The sequence below is a fragment of the Tamandua tetradactyla genome, chromosome 3 (assembly GCF_023851605.1).
Source record: "Tamandua tetradactyla isolate mTamTet1 chromosome 3, mTamTet1.pri, whole genome shotgun sequence".
NCBI classification, from domain to species: domain Eukaryota; kingdom Metazoa; phylum Chordata; class Mammalia; order Pilosa; family Myrmecophagidae; genus Tamandua; species Tamandua tetradactyla.
Window position 1 is genome coordinate 141,534,022 of NC_135329.1, and position 16,018 is coordinate 141,550,039.

The 16,018-nt window shown below is 33.5% G+C and overlaps 1 protein-coding gene across 7 annotated transcripts in view; it reads left to right on the forward strand.

Moving 5' to 3' along the window:
* Nucleotides 1-16,018, forward strand: part of UBR3 (ubiquitin protein ligase E3 component n-recognin 3) — a 296,599-nt gene that overhangs the window by 186,761 nt on the left and 93,820 nt on the right. For 5 of the 7 annotated variants that reach the window (XM_077154105.1, XM_077154106.1, XM_077154108.1 and 2 more), the window contains 4 exons: nucleotides 2,068-2,217; nucleotides 7,558-7,691; nucleotides 12,542-12,652; nucleotides 15,138-15,350. In XM_077154105.1, coding sequence (XP_077010220.1) covers nucleotides 2,068-2,217; nucleotides 7,558-7,691; nucleotides 12,542-12,652; nucleotides 15,138-15,350 — 608 coding nt within the window. The remainder of the gene's footprint in view (nucleotides 1-2,067; nucleotides 2,218-7,557; nucleotides 7,692-12,541; nucleotides 12,653-15,137; nucleotides 15,351-16,018) is intronic. The other 2 variants (XM_077154107.1, XM_077154109.1) reach the window with 1 other exon arrangement.

Below are 16,018 nucleotides of genomic sequence, written 5' to 3' on the forward strand. Positions count from 1 at the left end.
TTCTTTTTGTGAACCTTGATAAGGGTCCATCAATTTTCATTATGGTTTTGATTTATATTTCTCTAATGGCTAATGATGTTGAGCACCTTTTCATGTACTCTTTGGCCATTTGCATGTCTTCTTTGGAGATATGTCATTCAGCTCTTTCACCCATTTTTAAATTGTTTTTTTTGTTGTTGTTGTTCAGTTGTAGAATTTCTGCTTTAACTTGTTGATATGGTATACTACATTAATTGATTTTCTTATTTCAAACCATCCTTGCATACCTGGGATGAATCCAACTTGGTCATGGTGTATAATTCTTTTAATGTGATGCTGGATTTGATTTGCAAAAATTTTGTTGAGGATTTTTGCATCGATATTCATTAGAGAGATTAGTCTGCAATTTTCTTTTCTCTTATCTTTGTCTGGCTTTGGTATGAGGGTGATGTTGACTTCATAGAATGAGTTAGGTAGCCTTCCCTCCTCTTCATGGCCAAACAGACTTGCCCTGCTCTCCTTGTCCTGATCTCCCTGCCTCTCTCCTCCCTATGAAATTGTGAAGACACTCTTCAATCACTCACCCCCAGGGACTGTGTGTTGTCTTGGTTGTTTTTTTTCCATTGCCTATTTTGTCCTTCTGACCAGGGGTGAGTCCAGCCTACCCTACTACCCTATCTTTCCCAAAGTCCTATTCTTTTTTTTAAAAACTCTGGAAAAGATACTTTTACAGTTTCTTTGGTAATGCATTTTGATTGTAGGCTTTCCTTATGATTTTCAAGTTGATTGTACCAAGTCAAAATAAAAGGAAAACTATCTTTTTGTATGATATAGGGTTAATGAAATGATTTTTCTTTGCCACTTAAAGTAATGTGAGACTGGATTATGTCATTGTACTTCAAATCAGGTTTTTCTATGTTCTCTTTTGAACTGATAATAATCAGTTTCACCTCTTTTCTGTACTGGAGTTTTCTCTCTAAATTTGAAGGTAATCTCATGTCAAATCTTAATGTCCTTTGGTACATTCTTTCTTTTGAAATTTTCTTTTCATTTTGATCCAATAATCTTATTTTCATAGATATTTTACTTTTTGTTACTCTTCACGTATTATAAATTTTTTTTCTAATTTATTTATTGGCTTCTTTTTTATTTCCTTCAATAGTATAATATTATCCAAATTTCTATTTTAGATTTCCTGCCCCTTTTCCTCTCAGGCATTCTTAATAAATATTAGATATATGTCTATATTAATGGGTTTTTTTAAAGTTGATGTCTTTCTCTGTTTCTGACATGTAGTTTTATTTATTTACTTAGATATGTCATTGTCTTTTAAACATCCAGAAACTAACTTCTGTTTTCCTTGGTCTTCCCAATTCCTTGTACTTATTTCTGTGCCATCATAGCCAGATAGTATCACTGATCTTCATTATTTTATGGGTTCTTATCTGAAAGTCATTCTTGATTCGGTATTTTATTTCTTCCTGTTAATGACATTCCATCAACAGAGAATTGCTAGTATTTTCTATAGTAATTATACTTTAAGCTATAATATAGTCATATCTAAATTATTTCCCTATATAAATAAATATATTCTTGATAACAGTTATTGCTGAGTTATAACTGCCAGAGTTTAGAGCAAGGGAGAAAGTGTTCTTTCCTCGTTTATCTCCTAGTAAGTACTACCATTTCTTCCAAGAGTTGCCATTTTATTATAAATTCCCCTTCTAAGGTGATTCAAGGGAAATTAAAACAACCACCCGTTCTTCCCTTAAAACATTACATTTTAAAGTTTTTTTTGATACAAATATCTTTTCCTCTGTTTTATCAATTTTATGTGTGAATGATGCGAGAAGGAAATTTATTTAAACTTAAGTCTTTAATTATGTCAACCTTGCATTTTTTGTCCATTGTTTTCTGAGAAACATTTTACACTAGCAAGATAACTTTTTGTAGTGTTATTACTATGTAACTTTCTTCGTATTGAAGTTCTAAATTATTTTAACTTGATTTGTTTTTTTTTTCACATTTTCATTGAAGAGAGATTTTGTTCTTCCATAGAAATTAAGAGCTGTAACTTCCTTTCTTCAGACTCTCCTGAGACAGATATTCCTATGGAGATAACCACAGCAGAACCGCAAGTTTCTGAGACAGTATATGACTGTGTTATTTGTGGACAGAGTGGCCCCTCCTCTGAAGATCGACCTACAGGATTGGTTGTGCTGTTACAAGCATCTTCAGGTAAAACCAAAATTTTTTTTTTTTTTAACTTTTAATCATTCTGTTCTACATATATAATCAGTAATTCACAATATCATCACATAGTTGCATATTCATCATCATGATCATTTCTTGGAACATTTGCATCTATTCAGAAAAATAAATAAAAAGACAACAGAAAAAAATTCATACATACCATAGCCCCCTCCCCCTCACCGATCACCAGCATTTCACTCTAAATTTATTTTAACATTTGTTCCCCCTATCATTCATCTTGATTCCGTATGTTTTACTCTTTTGTTGATAAGGTTGATAAAAGGAGCATCAGACACAAGGTTTTCACAAATACACAGTCACATTGTGAAAGCTGTATCATTATACAATCATCTTCAAGAAACATGGCTACTGGAAACACAGTTCTACATTTTCAGGCAGTTCCCTCTAGCCTCTCCTCTAAGTCTTGACTAACAAGGTGACGTCTATTTAATGCATAAGAATAACCTCCAGGATAACCTCTGGACTCTGTTTGGAATCTCTCAGCCATTGACACTTTATTTTGTCTCATTTCACTCTTCCGCCTTTTGTTTGAGAAGGTTTTCTCAATCCACTGATGCTGAGTCTCAACTCATTCTAGGGGTTTTCTCAATCCCTTGATGCTGCGTTTCAGCTCATTCCAGGATTTCTGTCCCACGTTGCCAGGAAGGTCCACACCCCTGGGAGTCATGTCCCACGTAGACAGGGGGAGGGTGGTGAGTTTGCTTGTTGTGTTGGCTGGAGAGAGAGGCCCCATCTGAGCAACAAAAGAGGTTCTCTTGGGAGTGACTCTTAGGCCTAATTTTAAGTAGGCTTGACCTATCCATTGTGGGGTTAAGTTTCATATGAACAAACCCCAAGACTGGGGACTCAGTCTGTAGCTTTGGTTGTCCACACTGCTTGTGAAAATATCAAGAATTCAACTTGGGGAAGTTGAATTTTCCCCCGTTCTCACCATTCCCCGAAGGGGACTGCTAAATACTTTTTCATTCACTGTTCAAATCACTCTGGAATTTATCAGGGTATCTCTCTGGACAAACCTACAAAATCTCATGCCCAGTTCAAGGTTCTATGTACTTATGGTGTTCAATTAAGCTGTCTATATAAGTTATATTAGGAAATGCACTAGTCAAAATATAAATTTTGTACCAAATGAACATTTTTTTTGCTTTAGTCTCACACATAAGGTAAAATTTCAAAATATTAATTACCATCTATTTTCAGCACCCTGCAGTAATGACATTCCTTTGTTCTTCCTCATGCAAAAACACAAAATAATTTTTTTGATGGAAACATTTAAGAGCCAAGTATATATAACAAATAATAAATATGTTTATGAAATGAAAGTTTTATCTTTGTCTAGCTATAACTGTAGATTTATATACAAGAGTCTATTTGGATCTATACAGAAAAGATTCTCGATCTAGTTTTATCTAACTTTCTTGGACATGAATCTTGGAAGAAACTCTAAACAGAGAGATCCCTTTATACATTATGCAGTCTTTTTATTTTTAAAGCATGAGTCATCAGAATATCTTCTAATGTGTCATGGCTATGGTATATTATCAGTACTTGGTAGTTAGTAGCTGGGTTTAGCTTTCTTTTTTTTTTTAATTATTATATTTTTTTATTTTTATTTTTATTTTTTTGAGTTTACGTTTCGTGGCAGTTTAGTTCTGAAAGCTAGAAGATTCTTATGCCTAGAGATATTGGCAGTTTTGAATTACATTAAGCATATTCAGGCTGCTGTGCCCTTATTTTTTGAACTTTTGGAAGTAGTAATTCTTGAAATAAAATTTGAAGGATTTGTCCAAATGATGTCCATTCTTTCCCATAGCAAAATGTTTTGAAGTAGTGGTAGTTTTTATACACAGTAATCTCCATGAATTTAATCCTTTTTAAATAGGAGTGTATGTGAAGCAGAGAGAAAATGAAGTTCTTACATTTTTCTATGGAGCATTTATTTTAAGGGTGCTTAGTATACTGACGTGAAGAATTACACGAGAGACTCCCCTGAATTCAAATTTTGGTACTGCTTGACTTTATCTGGCCATATTAGTTTCCTTCTTTTAAGTATAGTGATAATATTCACTCCAAAGTAGTTGCTATGGTTGTTATATAATGTAATATAGGCAAAACAGATCTACTATGATACCTGGTAAATTAGTTTCTTCTGTTTTTCTAATCTAAAAATGAAATTTATCTGGGAAACCCTGTGGAGCACAGTATACTGGGAGTAGAGCTTTCAAGGCCAGAAATGCCTGCTAATAAAGAAATATGTGGGAATTTCACAGCTACTTTTCTTTTCTACTACTCTTAGGAAAACTTATTTGGATTGGTGCCAGTTTTCATAACTCTTCACTGACTACTTTAGAATCATCAGTTGATGTCTTGTTTTATTCATTCATTCATTCCACAAATATTTATTGAATACCTAGGTGCCAGGCACTATTCTAGTAATTAAAAAGGAAAAAAAAAAACCAAAATCCCTGCCCTAATGAAGCTTATATTCTTGTTTTAAACTTTTATTTGTTCATTATTTTCTGTTTTTAAAATTGCTTTCATTTAATCCCTTTTAAACAATTTTGCATATTAGCTAAATTAATTATATTAGATAATTCCACAATGTCATAGCTATCTTATCAGAGATAGAAGGAAAAGAATAAAAACTAACATTATAAAGCATTAAATCTTGTGAATGTTTTTAACTGGAAACTCTAGCAGATTAAATCTCTAGATATTTCTTTCCTTTCCTTCTGAGTCTCATCCACCCACTGATTTCTCTCCCACTTTTATTACCCATTTTTACTTCTTTATCTTGATTCGTTTTTTCTTTTTTTGTTTATTTTTTTTTAATCTGGAAAATTTTAAGTATATACTAAAGTAAAGACACAAGCAAAATAAATCTTATGCCCCAATCCCTGTTCACATGATTACATTATAGCTGATCTTATTTCATTCTTGAATTATTTTGAAGAGATTATTCCAGGCACTGTATCATTTGATTTGTAAATATTTTTAGTGTTTCTATTTAAGAGAAAGGACTTATTTTTTAACATAGTAACAATTACTCCTAAGTAAACTAATTCCTCTGTGTCAACAAATATCTAGGCAGTGTTCCAAACTCCCCATTTGTCTTTTTTTGTTTTAATTTTTTTATAATTATAGTCTTTTTTCTCTTTCTTTTTTTCTTTATAGTCTTTTTATTAACAGGTTCCTGCTTCTCTCCCCCTCTTCCATCCCCCACTGGTGAGTCCTGCCAAACATTTAAAAGAAGGATTAGCACTAATCTTCAAACTCATTCAACCACTAGAAGAGAAGGGAACACTTTCTAATTCATTCTATGAGGTCAGCACTCCCTTGATATCAAAGCCAAATAAAGACATCACAAAAGAAGAAAATTATAGATCAGTATCCCTTATGACTGTAGATGCAAAATCTTTATAACAAAATACCGGCAAACTGAATCCAGCAACATGTTAAGAGGATTATACATAATGGCTAATTATATTTTAGCTGCTTGCGTCCACCTCATTCTGTCTCCTCTTCCTTCTAATGCTGCTACTGCTATTGTTCCCTCCAAAACTTGGGGCCCATAGTAAGATGCCTGATTTTCCCTTCCCTAAGAGTGGCTCTTCCCATCCTTATCAAGTCTTCTAGTAACATGGTACAGTATGTTTGTACCCCCATTCCCTTTTATGTGCTTACAGGTTTTTTTGTGCTTTGCAGTTTTTTTGTGCTTTACAATTTTAAAATCTCAGCATTAATTTTTTTTCTTTTGTCTTATACTCTTCTCCCAACTGTCTACTTTAAAATGTTTCATTATCTACAGAAAAGTTAAATATCCTTTACTTAACTTACCAGTTGTTAACTTACTACCATGGTTACTTTCATCTCCTTAAGTTGCACACACGTGTGCACACATGTACATATAAATACAATTCCTTTTGGAAGAAAATTGCAGACATCATGACATTTTATCTCTATCTCCTTAGAACAAGGATATTCTTTTACGTAACCACAGCACCCAAGAAATTTGATATTTTTACAATAGTATCAAATATTCTGTCTATATTCAAATTATCCCAGTTATTCTCACAAAATTTTTTATAACGGGAAATTTTTTTTCTTGATTCAGGGTCAAATCAGGGGTCATGCATTGCTTTTAGTGGTCATTTCTTATTAATTTCATTTAATCTAGAGCAATTTCTCTTGCTTCCTCTCTACCCCCCATTTTTTTTTTCAACTTTTTTTTTTTTTTTCATGGGCAGGCTCCAGGAATTGAGCCCAGGTTTCTGGCACACCAGGCGAGAACTCTGTCACTGAGCCACCATTGCCAGCCCTACCCACCTTTTTAATTTATCTTCTATGACATTGATAGTTGTGAAGGGTTTTATAGAATGTCTTAGAATCTGGATTTGTGTGATTGTTCCCTTATCATTAGATTCAAGTTAAACATTTTTTGACAAGAGTATAAGAGTATAAGAGTACAAGATAAGTGATGCCCCTTCTCATTGCATCTCATCAAGGGATTCACAGTGTCAGTTTGTCCCATTATTGATGATGTCAGCCAAGTTTGATCACTTGGTTAAAGTGGTAGATAATCTATGGGATGATACGTTGAGACTATACATACCCATTTGCACTTTTACCCTGTTGGTTGATGTTCCTTGCCTGAAGTAGTAATGTTGATGGTGATTTTCTTATTTTATTCCCTCTTGTGATTGGCATTCTTCTCTAAGGAAGAGCACCACCCTGCCTATTTAAAGTATCATTGTGTACTTATGAATTCTTTTTATTGTTCCATTTTTGACACTCAAATTTCCTCAAATATGGCCATTCAGAGCTCTTCAGGTACCTATGACCTGCCCCTTCCATGTTTAAACATTTTTTGTTTTTGTCACACAGAATTCTAGGCTTAATTTACACTTTTCACCAACTCTAGATCAACTTTGTTCAAGGAGCTCTGGTTCTTTTTAGTGAGAAATTTCTGTATTTAGAAATTATGTTTGTTGATAAAGGAGAGGCATAATTTCTAGACTGTTTCAGTGAACAGATTTAGGGAACCATCCGTACATCTATCATAAATTCATATCCATATATTACTTGTTAGTGTTATTTTTAAAAAGTGAACATTGGAATATTTGAAGATTTATTTACTCTGTAGCAGAAAACTAGGATTCTACTTTTTAGGTCTTTAAAAATATTTCTAATAGTTGAAAAATTAGTATACCTTGTAGTAAATAACTCAGCTTTTCTTGGTTAATCAGGTCTATGAGTTGGTTGTATAATGAGCTCTTATCTCCATTATCTCCATTGTTACTATAGTTTTGGGACAGTGCCGGGACAGCACTGAGCCAAAAAAGCTGCCAATCACTGAAGAGGAGCAGATTTACCCTTGGGATACATGTGCAGCAGTTCATGATGTGAGGCTTTCATTACTACAGCGTTATTTTAAAGATGTAAGTACCCTTTTTATTGAATAGTATCTCTCAGCAAAATTGATGGGTTTTTTTCCCTCCAGAGTTTTATTTTATATGTTTTTGTCTAACAAAATGTCATTTTGATTTGAAATCCGATAGTTTATTAAGAAAAACATTTGTGTGTAGATAGTAAAGAAATAGAAATCTCTTAATAAATAAAAATTTTAGGTAATAAGTGTGATACTTTTGTTCTAAATATTTTTATGAGGCGGTATATGAATTTAGTTCAATGGAATAAGTTTCAGCTCTGTAAAAATTGTTAGGGTATAGTATGAATATTTTATGAAGATTTTTGCCTCTTTTACTTTCATTTAAAGGTATATAGTAAAACCTCATTATGATGCTTTTAAAATGTAAAGTAGAGACAGATTTGATTGGTGTTTTCAGTGGCTTCTAGATGAACTTCATTCTTGCCCATAATCCACTGGTTTAATTGGAGAAACTAGTGGTATAGGTGGGAGAGAGACTACTTGATTAGAAGAAGTAATAATTGATCCAGTGATGATAAAAGGCAGCATGGAGTCTGTTTCCAGAATAGGCTGGGTTGACCAGGTTTTTGGTGGACTTTGGAGGGGTTCTGGAGGGGTTCTGGCTCAAGTTAGAACTGCATCATGTAAAGTAGAAAAAGTCCTAAATCAGACAGAAAAATTGGAATTTGATTCCATTTGTACTCTTTCTTATTAATAATTAGCTTGACCAAGCCCTTCAAACATTCTAAGACTCATCTATAAAATAGCCTTTAAAATGGTCTTCTAGCCAGCAGTTGTGAAAATGAAATGAAATTTTTTAAGTTCACTTTGCATATAATAATGATCAATTAAATATAATCTTTTTTTTTAATTAAAACTATACCATTTGAGGGACTGAAGCTTAGTCGGTTTGATTTAGGTAATAAGTCATTTCCATATGTTTTCATGGGCTTTTCAATGAAATTAAGGTTATTTGGAAATAGTAACATGTGTGTATGTGTAAATACATAATATATGCACATATTTTGTGCCTTATTGCTTGCTTGAATTTTTTACAGGATACACATATTTATTAATCAAAAAGACCAATAAATATTTTAATTTTGAAGAAAATAATGAAATCATGCTGAGTTCTGCTTTTCCAGAAAACTTGCTGCCACCTTTCTTTACTTTTTATTTTCTTGCCAAAATCCTGTTTTCAGTTTTATCATTTTGAATCACTTTGGAATGAATGGGTTAAGATGAATCCCAAAACTAAATAGGAAAAAAAAATAATTTGATTCAAAATATAACTCAGACCTAAGATCATCATAATTTTGAGAGAGGGGAACTAATAAAAGAGGAAAAGTTAGTATATCTGTGTCTTGCAGCAGAACAGTTATTCATTTCTAGACAAAAGTATTTTCTATAAAAAGGCTCTTAACTGAAGCTTGGATCTCTGTCATGTTTTTCTTAGTGATGGTGAAATTTTATTTCTGCATCATTATTTTTGTGAACTGTTATACATGTTACTCCATCTGTCTGTCTATCTATCATCTGTCTATATCTGACATATTCCCTGAATTGTTTGCCTCTAGAAGTCTAGAGCCATTTCTCATATTTTACAGTTTTACAGTCTGCTCAGGGGCTAATACATGCCATGTGCTTAATGAAATTCTTACTGAATTACTCTATAACAGAATTTATGTCGTTATAACAGACTGTGTGGAGCAGAAGAACTATTATCAATGGCCATTGATACTGATTATAGAATTAAACTGCATAGATTCTGTTCTCTTCAGATTAAATCATGCATTTTACAGAGGTGATGTGTAGACTTTTAGTTATATAAGATAGTACATTTTTTTTAAGGAATCTGGAATTTTTACATGGATTATACAGTAGAGGGACGGAACCTGGGTTTTAGCATTAGATAGACTTGATTTTGAACTTGAGCTCTCCTACTTATTGCTGACTGATAAACTTTCCTTTCTTTGTTGTAAAAAAGGGATAACACCATTTGCTCTATGAGTTTTTAATAAATATAAAGTTGTGGAGATTAAATATTAAGCTCTAGCACAGACAAGGGTATGTAGTTGAAGCCCCCAAAATGTTAGTCTTATATTAGTAAATTTTCTCCTGCATTGTTTGGGCTCTAGGCAGATTCAAGTAAGACATCTAACAATAAATTAAAATTATATAGACAAATGACTTACTATTTTCAGTTTTAAAACTAATTGCTTTTATTAAAAAGGAAGATTAATTTTATTTTTGTAGTTTAGCACCAAAGAGAGCAATTGTTATTAACTGACTACCAATTGTTGTAAAATGACTTAACACCAAGATCTGCTTCTACTTTAAGCAGCTCCAAAACATACAATAGAGAAAAGCAGGCTTCCTGTTGTGTTTCTGATTTGTAACAGTGGAAGCTTGCTTACCTGCTGTGAGTATTTGATTTGCGCTGCTGCATATCTTTAAATATGCTGGGAAACATTTTGCCCTGTATAATACTTCAAGTTTCATATTCTCATGTAGAATCTTGATTTAATGTTAGAACTTTATTTACTGTTGTTTAAAGATTATATTGTATGACTTTCTTTCCAACATAGGGATAAAATCTTTAAGATCAATTTTAAGCTTAAAAACATTCTTATGTAATGACTCTCAAATCTTTCATCATATGCTTTCATATTGCTCATTGTTATATCCTGGCCTGGCTATCTACTAACTAGAAACTTTTGAGGGTAAACTCAAGTTGTGGTCCAGATGCGTTTGACAGAGGACAAATGTTGAAAATTTAAAGGAAGGTATTTTAAGAGATATTATTTAGAAGATAGAATTAGTGTGGTTTGGAAACTAATATTGTAATGTGAAGGAAGAGTGTGATGTAGAATAACTCTTAGATTTTTGACTTGGTGAGTAAATGAATTGTGGAATTTTTAAACCAAAAGGAAGAGGAAAGGATCATGTAGAAAATGACAAGTTTTTTACTTTTATGTTATTTTGATTTTATGTTATTTGAAGAACACCAAACTGGAGATTTTTAGTTGGCAGTTGAGTATTTGTATCTAGCCTCAAGAGATCCAGGATTGCAGTGTAGTTGAAATTACTGATTAAATGACTCAGGGAGGATAGTTATAATGAAAAAAGAGCAGCAGTAGGAATAGACCCTTGAGGAATGTAACATTGAAGTGTAGGCGAAGAAAGTGTCTTGGAAGGAGGCCCAGGAAAAACTGTTAAGGAGATAGGAGGAAAACCAAGAGACAGTGGCATCATAGAAGCCAGAAGGGAGCAGGCATTTCAAGAAGGAAGTTGTTAATGTCGGATTTAACAGAGAGATTGAGTACTGTATAGAACAGGTAAAATAACAGCATTGTAGTTTATACTGAAGTGTGGTATAATATTGAGAGCTTATGGGGTGGGAGAAAGGCTAATTCATAATATTTATTCTCTTTCATTACGAATGTAGAAATTTGGGAGCTAAAACTTTATAGCACTCCAATTTTTATTTATTTATTAAAAAAATTTTTTTAAACATAACAAACATTCTTACCATATGATCATTCCATTCTACATACATAATTATTAATTCACAATATCATTACGTAGTTGCATTCATCATCCTCATAGTTTTTTAGAACATTTGTATCAATTCAGAAAAAGAAATAAAAAGAAAACAAAAAAATTCGTATATACCAAACCCCTACCCCTCCCTTTCATTAGATCACTAACATTTCAATCTTCTAAAATTTTTTTAACATTTGTTCCCCTTATTCTTTATTTTTTTTTTTTTTTTTTTTTTTTTTTTAAAGGAAAGACAGAGAGAAGGAAGGAAGGATAGAAGGAAGGAAGGAAGGAAGAAAGGGAAACATTTTTAAACATTTTCTTGTTTTATTGTATTTTTGTTTCTTTGTTTTTGTTACATGGGCTGGGGCCGGGAATCGAACCGAGGTCCTCCGGCATAGCAGGCAAGCACTTTGCCCGCTGAGCCACCGCGGCCCACCCCATTATTCTTTATTTTTAATCCATATGTTTTACTCGTCTGTCGAAAAGGTAGATAAAAGGAGCATCAGACACAAGGTTTTCACAATGACACAGTCACATTGTGAAAGCTATATCATTATACAATCACCTTCAAGAAACATGGCTACTGAAACAGAGCTCTCATTTTCAGGCAGTTCCCTCCTTAACTAAAAAGGTGAAATCTGTTTAATGCATAAGAATAACATCCAGGATAACCTCTCGACTCTATTTGGAATCTCTCAGCCATTGACACTTTATTTTGTCTCATTTCTCTCTTCCCCCTTTTGGTTGAGAAGGTTTTCTCAATCCCTTGATGCTGAGTCCCAGCTCATTCTAAGGTTTCTGTCCCATGTTGCCAGGGAGATTTATACCCCTGGGAGTCACGTCCCAAGTAGAGACGGGGAGGGCGGTGAGTTCGCTTGCCATATTGACTGAGAGAGAGGCCACATCCGAGCAACAAAGGAGGTTCTCTTAGGGGTGAGTTTTAGGCCTAATTTTAAGTAGGCTTAACCTATCCTTTGTGGGGTTAAGTTTCATATGAATTTGGGGGCTCAGCCTATTACTTTTGTTGACCCCACTGCTTGTGAGAATATCATGAATTCTCCACTTGGGGAAGTTGAATTTTCACCCTTTCTCACTGTTCCCCCAAGGGGACTTTACAAATACTTTTTTATTCACATAGCACTGCAAATTTTAATAATATTATCTTAGGGCTGGGTTGTCAAGTGTTACTTGATATCACAAATTAATATTTTATTAGTACAACCATATAAAATCACTCAGAGATTTTTGTGGATATATTTTAAGTTTGTACGTCTTTAAAATTAATTGTATTTTATACGGTTTGTTTTGTTTTAGAGTTCCTGTCTGTTGGCAGTATCAATTGGCTGGGAAGGAGGTGTTTATGTACAAACCTGTGGCCACACATTACATATAGATTGTCATAAATCTTACATGGAATCATTACGGGTAAGTTCATTGGAAAAAGAAGTTCTTAAAGGTTTATGCATCTTTCCAGGTGTTAAATCTTTTTGCAGCATATGCATCTACCTCCCCCTCATCTTCTTGGGTCATTTTGAGCTAACCAGCTAATAATAACAGCCTCACAATTCCTTGACCTCTTCAACTTCAGGGATTTTCATTTTTAAACTTAATTTTAGCAACTTACTTCCAGGGCTGCAATTTAGATTTTGCTCTTATATTCAATACACTTTAGCTCTGAAATATTAAGGTTTAATGTCCTATTATATCATTTTATTATATGACTACCTTCAAATTTTCTTATTTTCACTGTCTTTAGTATGTCTTGCCTCTGATTTCAGAATCTCTAGTCCTCCTTTAACTTCTGTATTTTTCCAGTGCACTAACTTTTTCCTAACCTCACTCTGTTCTGTTATCAGTCATTTATTCTGTTTCCTTTGATCTTAGGCCCTGCTAGAGAAAATCATACAGCTAGGTGAATTTAACATAGATTCATGGTTTTCAATAACATTGACTAGGGTCATGGGCTGTAAATATTATTTTTTAATTCATTTACCTGTCTTTGATTTGTTCCCTCTTCTATTCTCCTCAGCAACTTTTCTAAACCTTTGCCCTCCTCATCCCATACTCTTTGCTTAAATTCCAAGATCCCTTTCATCTCACCAGCTTATGCCTCTTCCTGTGTCATCAAGAAAACTATGGCTTTGTGTTACACATTCCCTTAGCTTCCTATCTTGTTTTTCAATTACCTGATAAAGGACTTAGCATCTCTCTGAATCCTTTCTTCTAATTACCTTTGAGGAAGTAGATTATTCCTGCCCTATGTTTGAGTATTCCTTTCTCCCTAGTATCTCAGGCTTGATCATTAACAATTAACCTCTTTCTTCTGTATCTTCAATTTTTCTGCCTCTTTTGTCTCTTCTTAACTCATAAAGATCCTAAAGTTTCCCCCATCCAAAATTCCTTCCTTGGATCTGCATTCCCTTTGATCTGTAGTCTTCTCTTTCTCCTTTCATTTTCAGCTCAATTCTTAAAAGCATGGTCTACTAAGTTTCCAGGTTTCTAATTCAGAAGCAGGGTTTTCCTTCCTTGTCCTCACCTCTCACATTCAGTATCTTACCAATATCTGTTGATTCTGTCTCTTAAATCTCACTTGAATACGTTTTACCATCACTATTCCCACTGCTACATTTTTGTGTATAACCTTCTCTCTTCATCTTGATTATTATGACTATTTTCTTATTGATCTCCTAAGCTTCATATCTAAGTCATCCACTGTACCGCTCTTTCTAAAATGTAAATAGGATGACATATATCTTTGGCTTAAAATCATTTGTGGCTTCCTCCCATTAGGAAAAACTTCACTCTTTTCTGAATGGCATTCAAGGTACTCATTGATCTGACCTTGTCTGTTGCTCTAGTTTATCTTCCACCAATTCAGCAATAATAAGCTAATTAATAATTCCTTGTGCACATTATCCATTTTTCATATTTCTGCATTTAGTCATTCATTGAACAAATATTTATTCAGTTCCTACAATGTTTCTTTTACTGTGATAGACATTGGGGATATATTAGTGAATAATACATGATTCCTTCCCTCAGGGAGTTCACAGTATTGTGAGATGGAGAAATAATACACAGTTGTAGTATATGTGCTGAGTACTGTGAAGTGTGTAAAGTATCATCTGAGAGGTGTCAGAACATTAGATGAGGAGAGCTGCTTAAATGAGATAAGAGGTGATACTGGAGAAGTAATTAGGAGTCAGATTGTAAATTTCATTGTAAGAAATCTGGTCTTTGTGCAGATTCCTTACAGAAGACCATTAAAACCATTAAGCAGAGATGTGACCTGTCCAGAAAGATCACTGTAATAATTGTATAGAGAGGGGATGGCAGAGGATTAAGAAAGAATATGGTGATATGATTTAGGAGTGATATGATTTAACAGTGGCTTGGACTATTGTGAAATGGGAGTGAGGTCTGAGGAAGGCATCCCACTTTTATGTGTTCTGCTTTTTAAATTATTTTTTGTCCTAAATCCATACTTCAGATTGATTATATCATTATTTGAATGCTTCATACTGAGTAAAGAGTGAGATACTTAAGCAGTTTATTGGTGAGGGCAAAATGTCACCTATTACTATGATGTCAGAAGTAATTTGCTAAGCTTCAACAGTTTAAATGAGAGATTTTGCTTATTTCTTTATTACATATTTTAGAAATGTCTTTTCTTATATAGTTTGTTAATTTATTATAAAATATGGTGGCCAAAACAGACAAGCAAACAAAAACAACAACAACAAAAAAATTAAGAGAGGTCAACTATTGGGTGGGCCACGCTGGCTCAGCAGGTTTGATTCCCATGCCTGTCCATGCAAAGAAACAAAACAAAACAAAAAACATGGTGGCATAATTTTAGTTTTCTGTAAATGTGGACATCATACATCTGTGTGTTTATTTCATCTTTTAGAATGACCAGGTTCTACAGGGCTTCTCGGTGGACAAAGGAGAATTCACGTGTCCTCTCTGTAGGCAATTTGCTAACAGTGTTCTTCCTTGTTATCCTGGAAGCAATGTGGAAAATAACCTTTGGCAGCGTCCTAGTAACAAAAGCGTACAAGATCTCATAAAGGATGTGGAGGAGCTGCAGGGACGGCCAGGAGCTTTCCCAGTAAGCATCAGTGTAAGGCAAAAAATATCCTGGCTGTGCTCTTCAACTTTCATTTTCATTTCGTTTCTAAATTACTCTGTACCTGTATAGATCTGGTAAAAATTACTTTTAGAGGTAATTTTTCTGTTTTCTCTTCTGTTTGTGGTTATCGGAAACAAAAGTGAAAGTTATAGGACAAATTATTACCAAAGGCTCTACTTAGTTTAAATTGTCATTGTTTTAATATACATCTTCCAAAATTGTGAAAACCTACAAGCTTAGCTATAGTTTGGCTCATTTTAAGGTGTTGAAATATTTAAAAACAAAACGACAAAAAAAACAATCAAAATCCTGATATAGTATTATTTCTTGCGTTGTTAAGCACAATCTAATCATTTAAAAATTTATCTATTAGCAATATTGAATTTAAGATTATATGTTCATGCACATACACAAACACACACATTTTAGAAAAGTAGGATGTGAATATGTGTGTGCACATATTAGATATAATTGTGTGATTGATTCTACCATTACCATCAGTCAGTCTACTTTACAGTGGGATTTGTTGTGAGTGAACCGACCTTTTGTGCTATCCAGAAGGATTTATTTATTTTTTGTTTTAAATTCTTAAAATATTTCACCTCATTTTAGATTTAGAATAGGATCCCTAAGAGAAGCAAGAGCTGTGTCTGGATAGT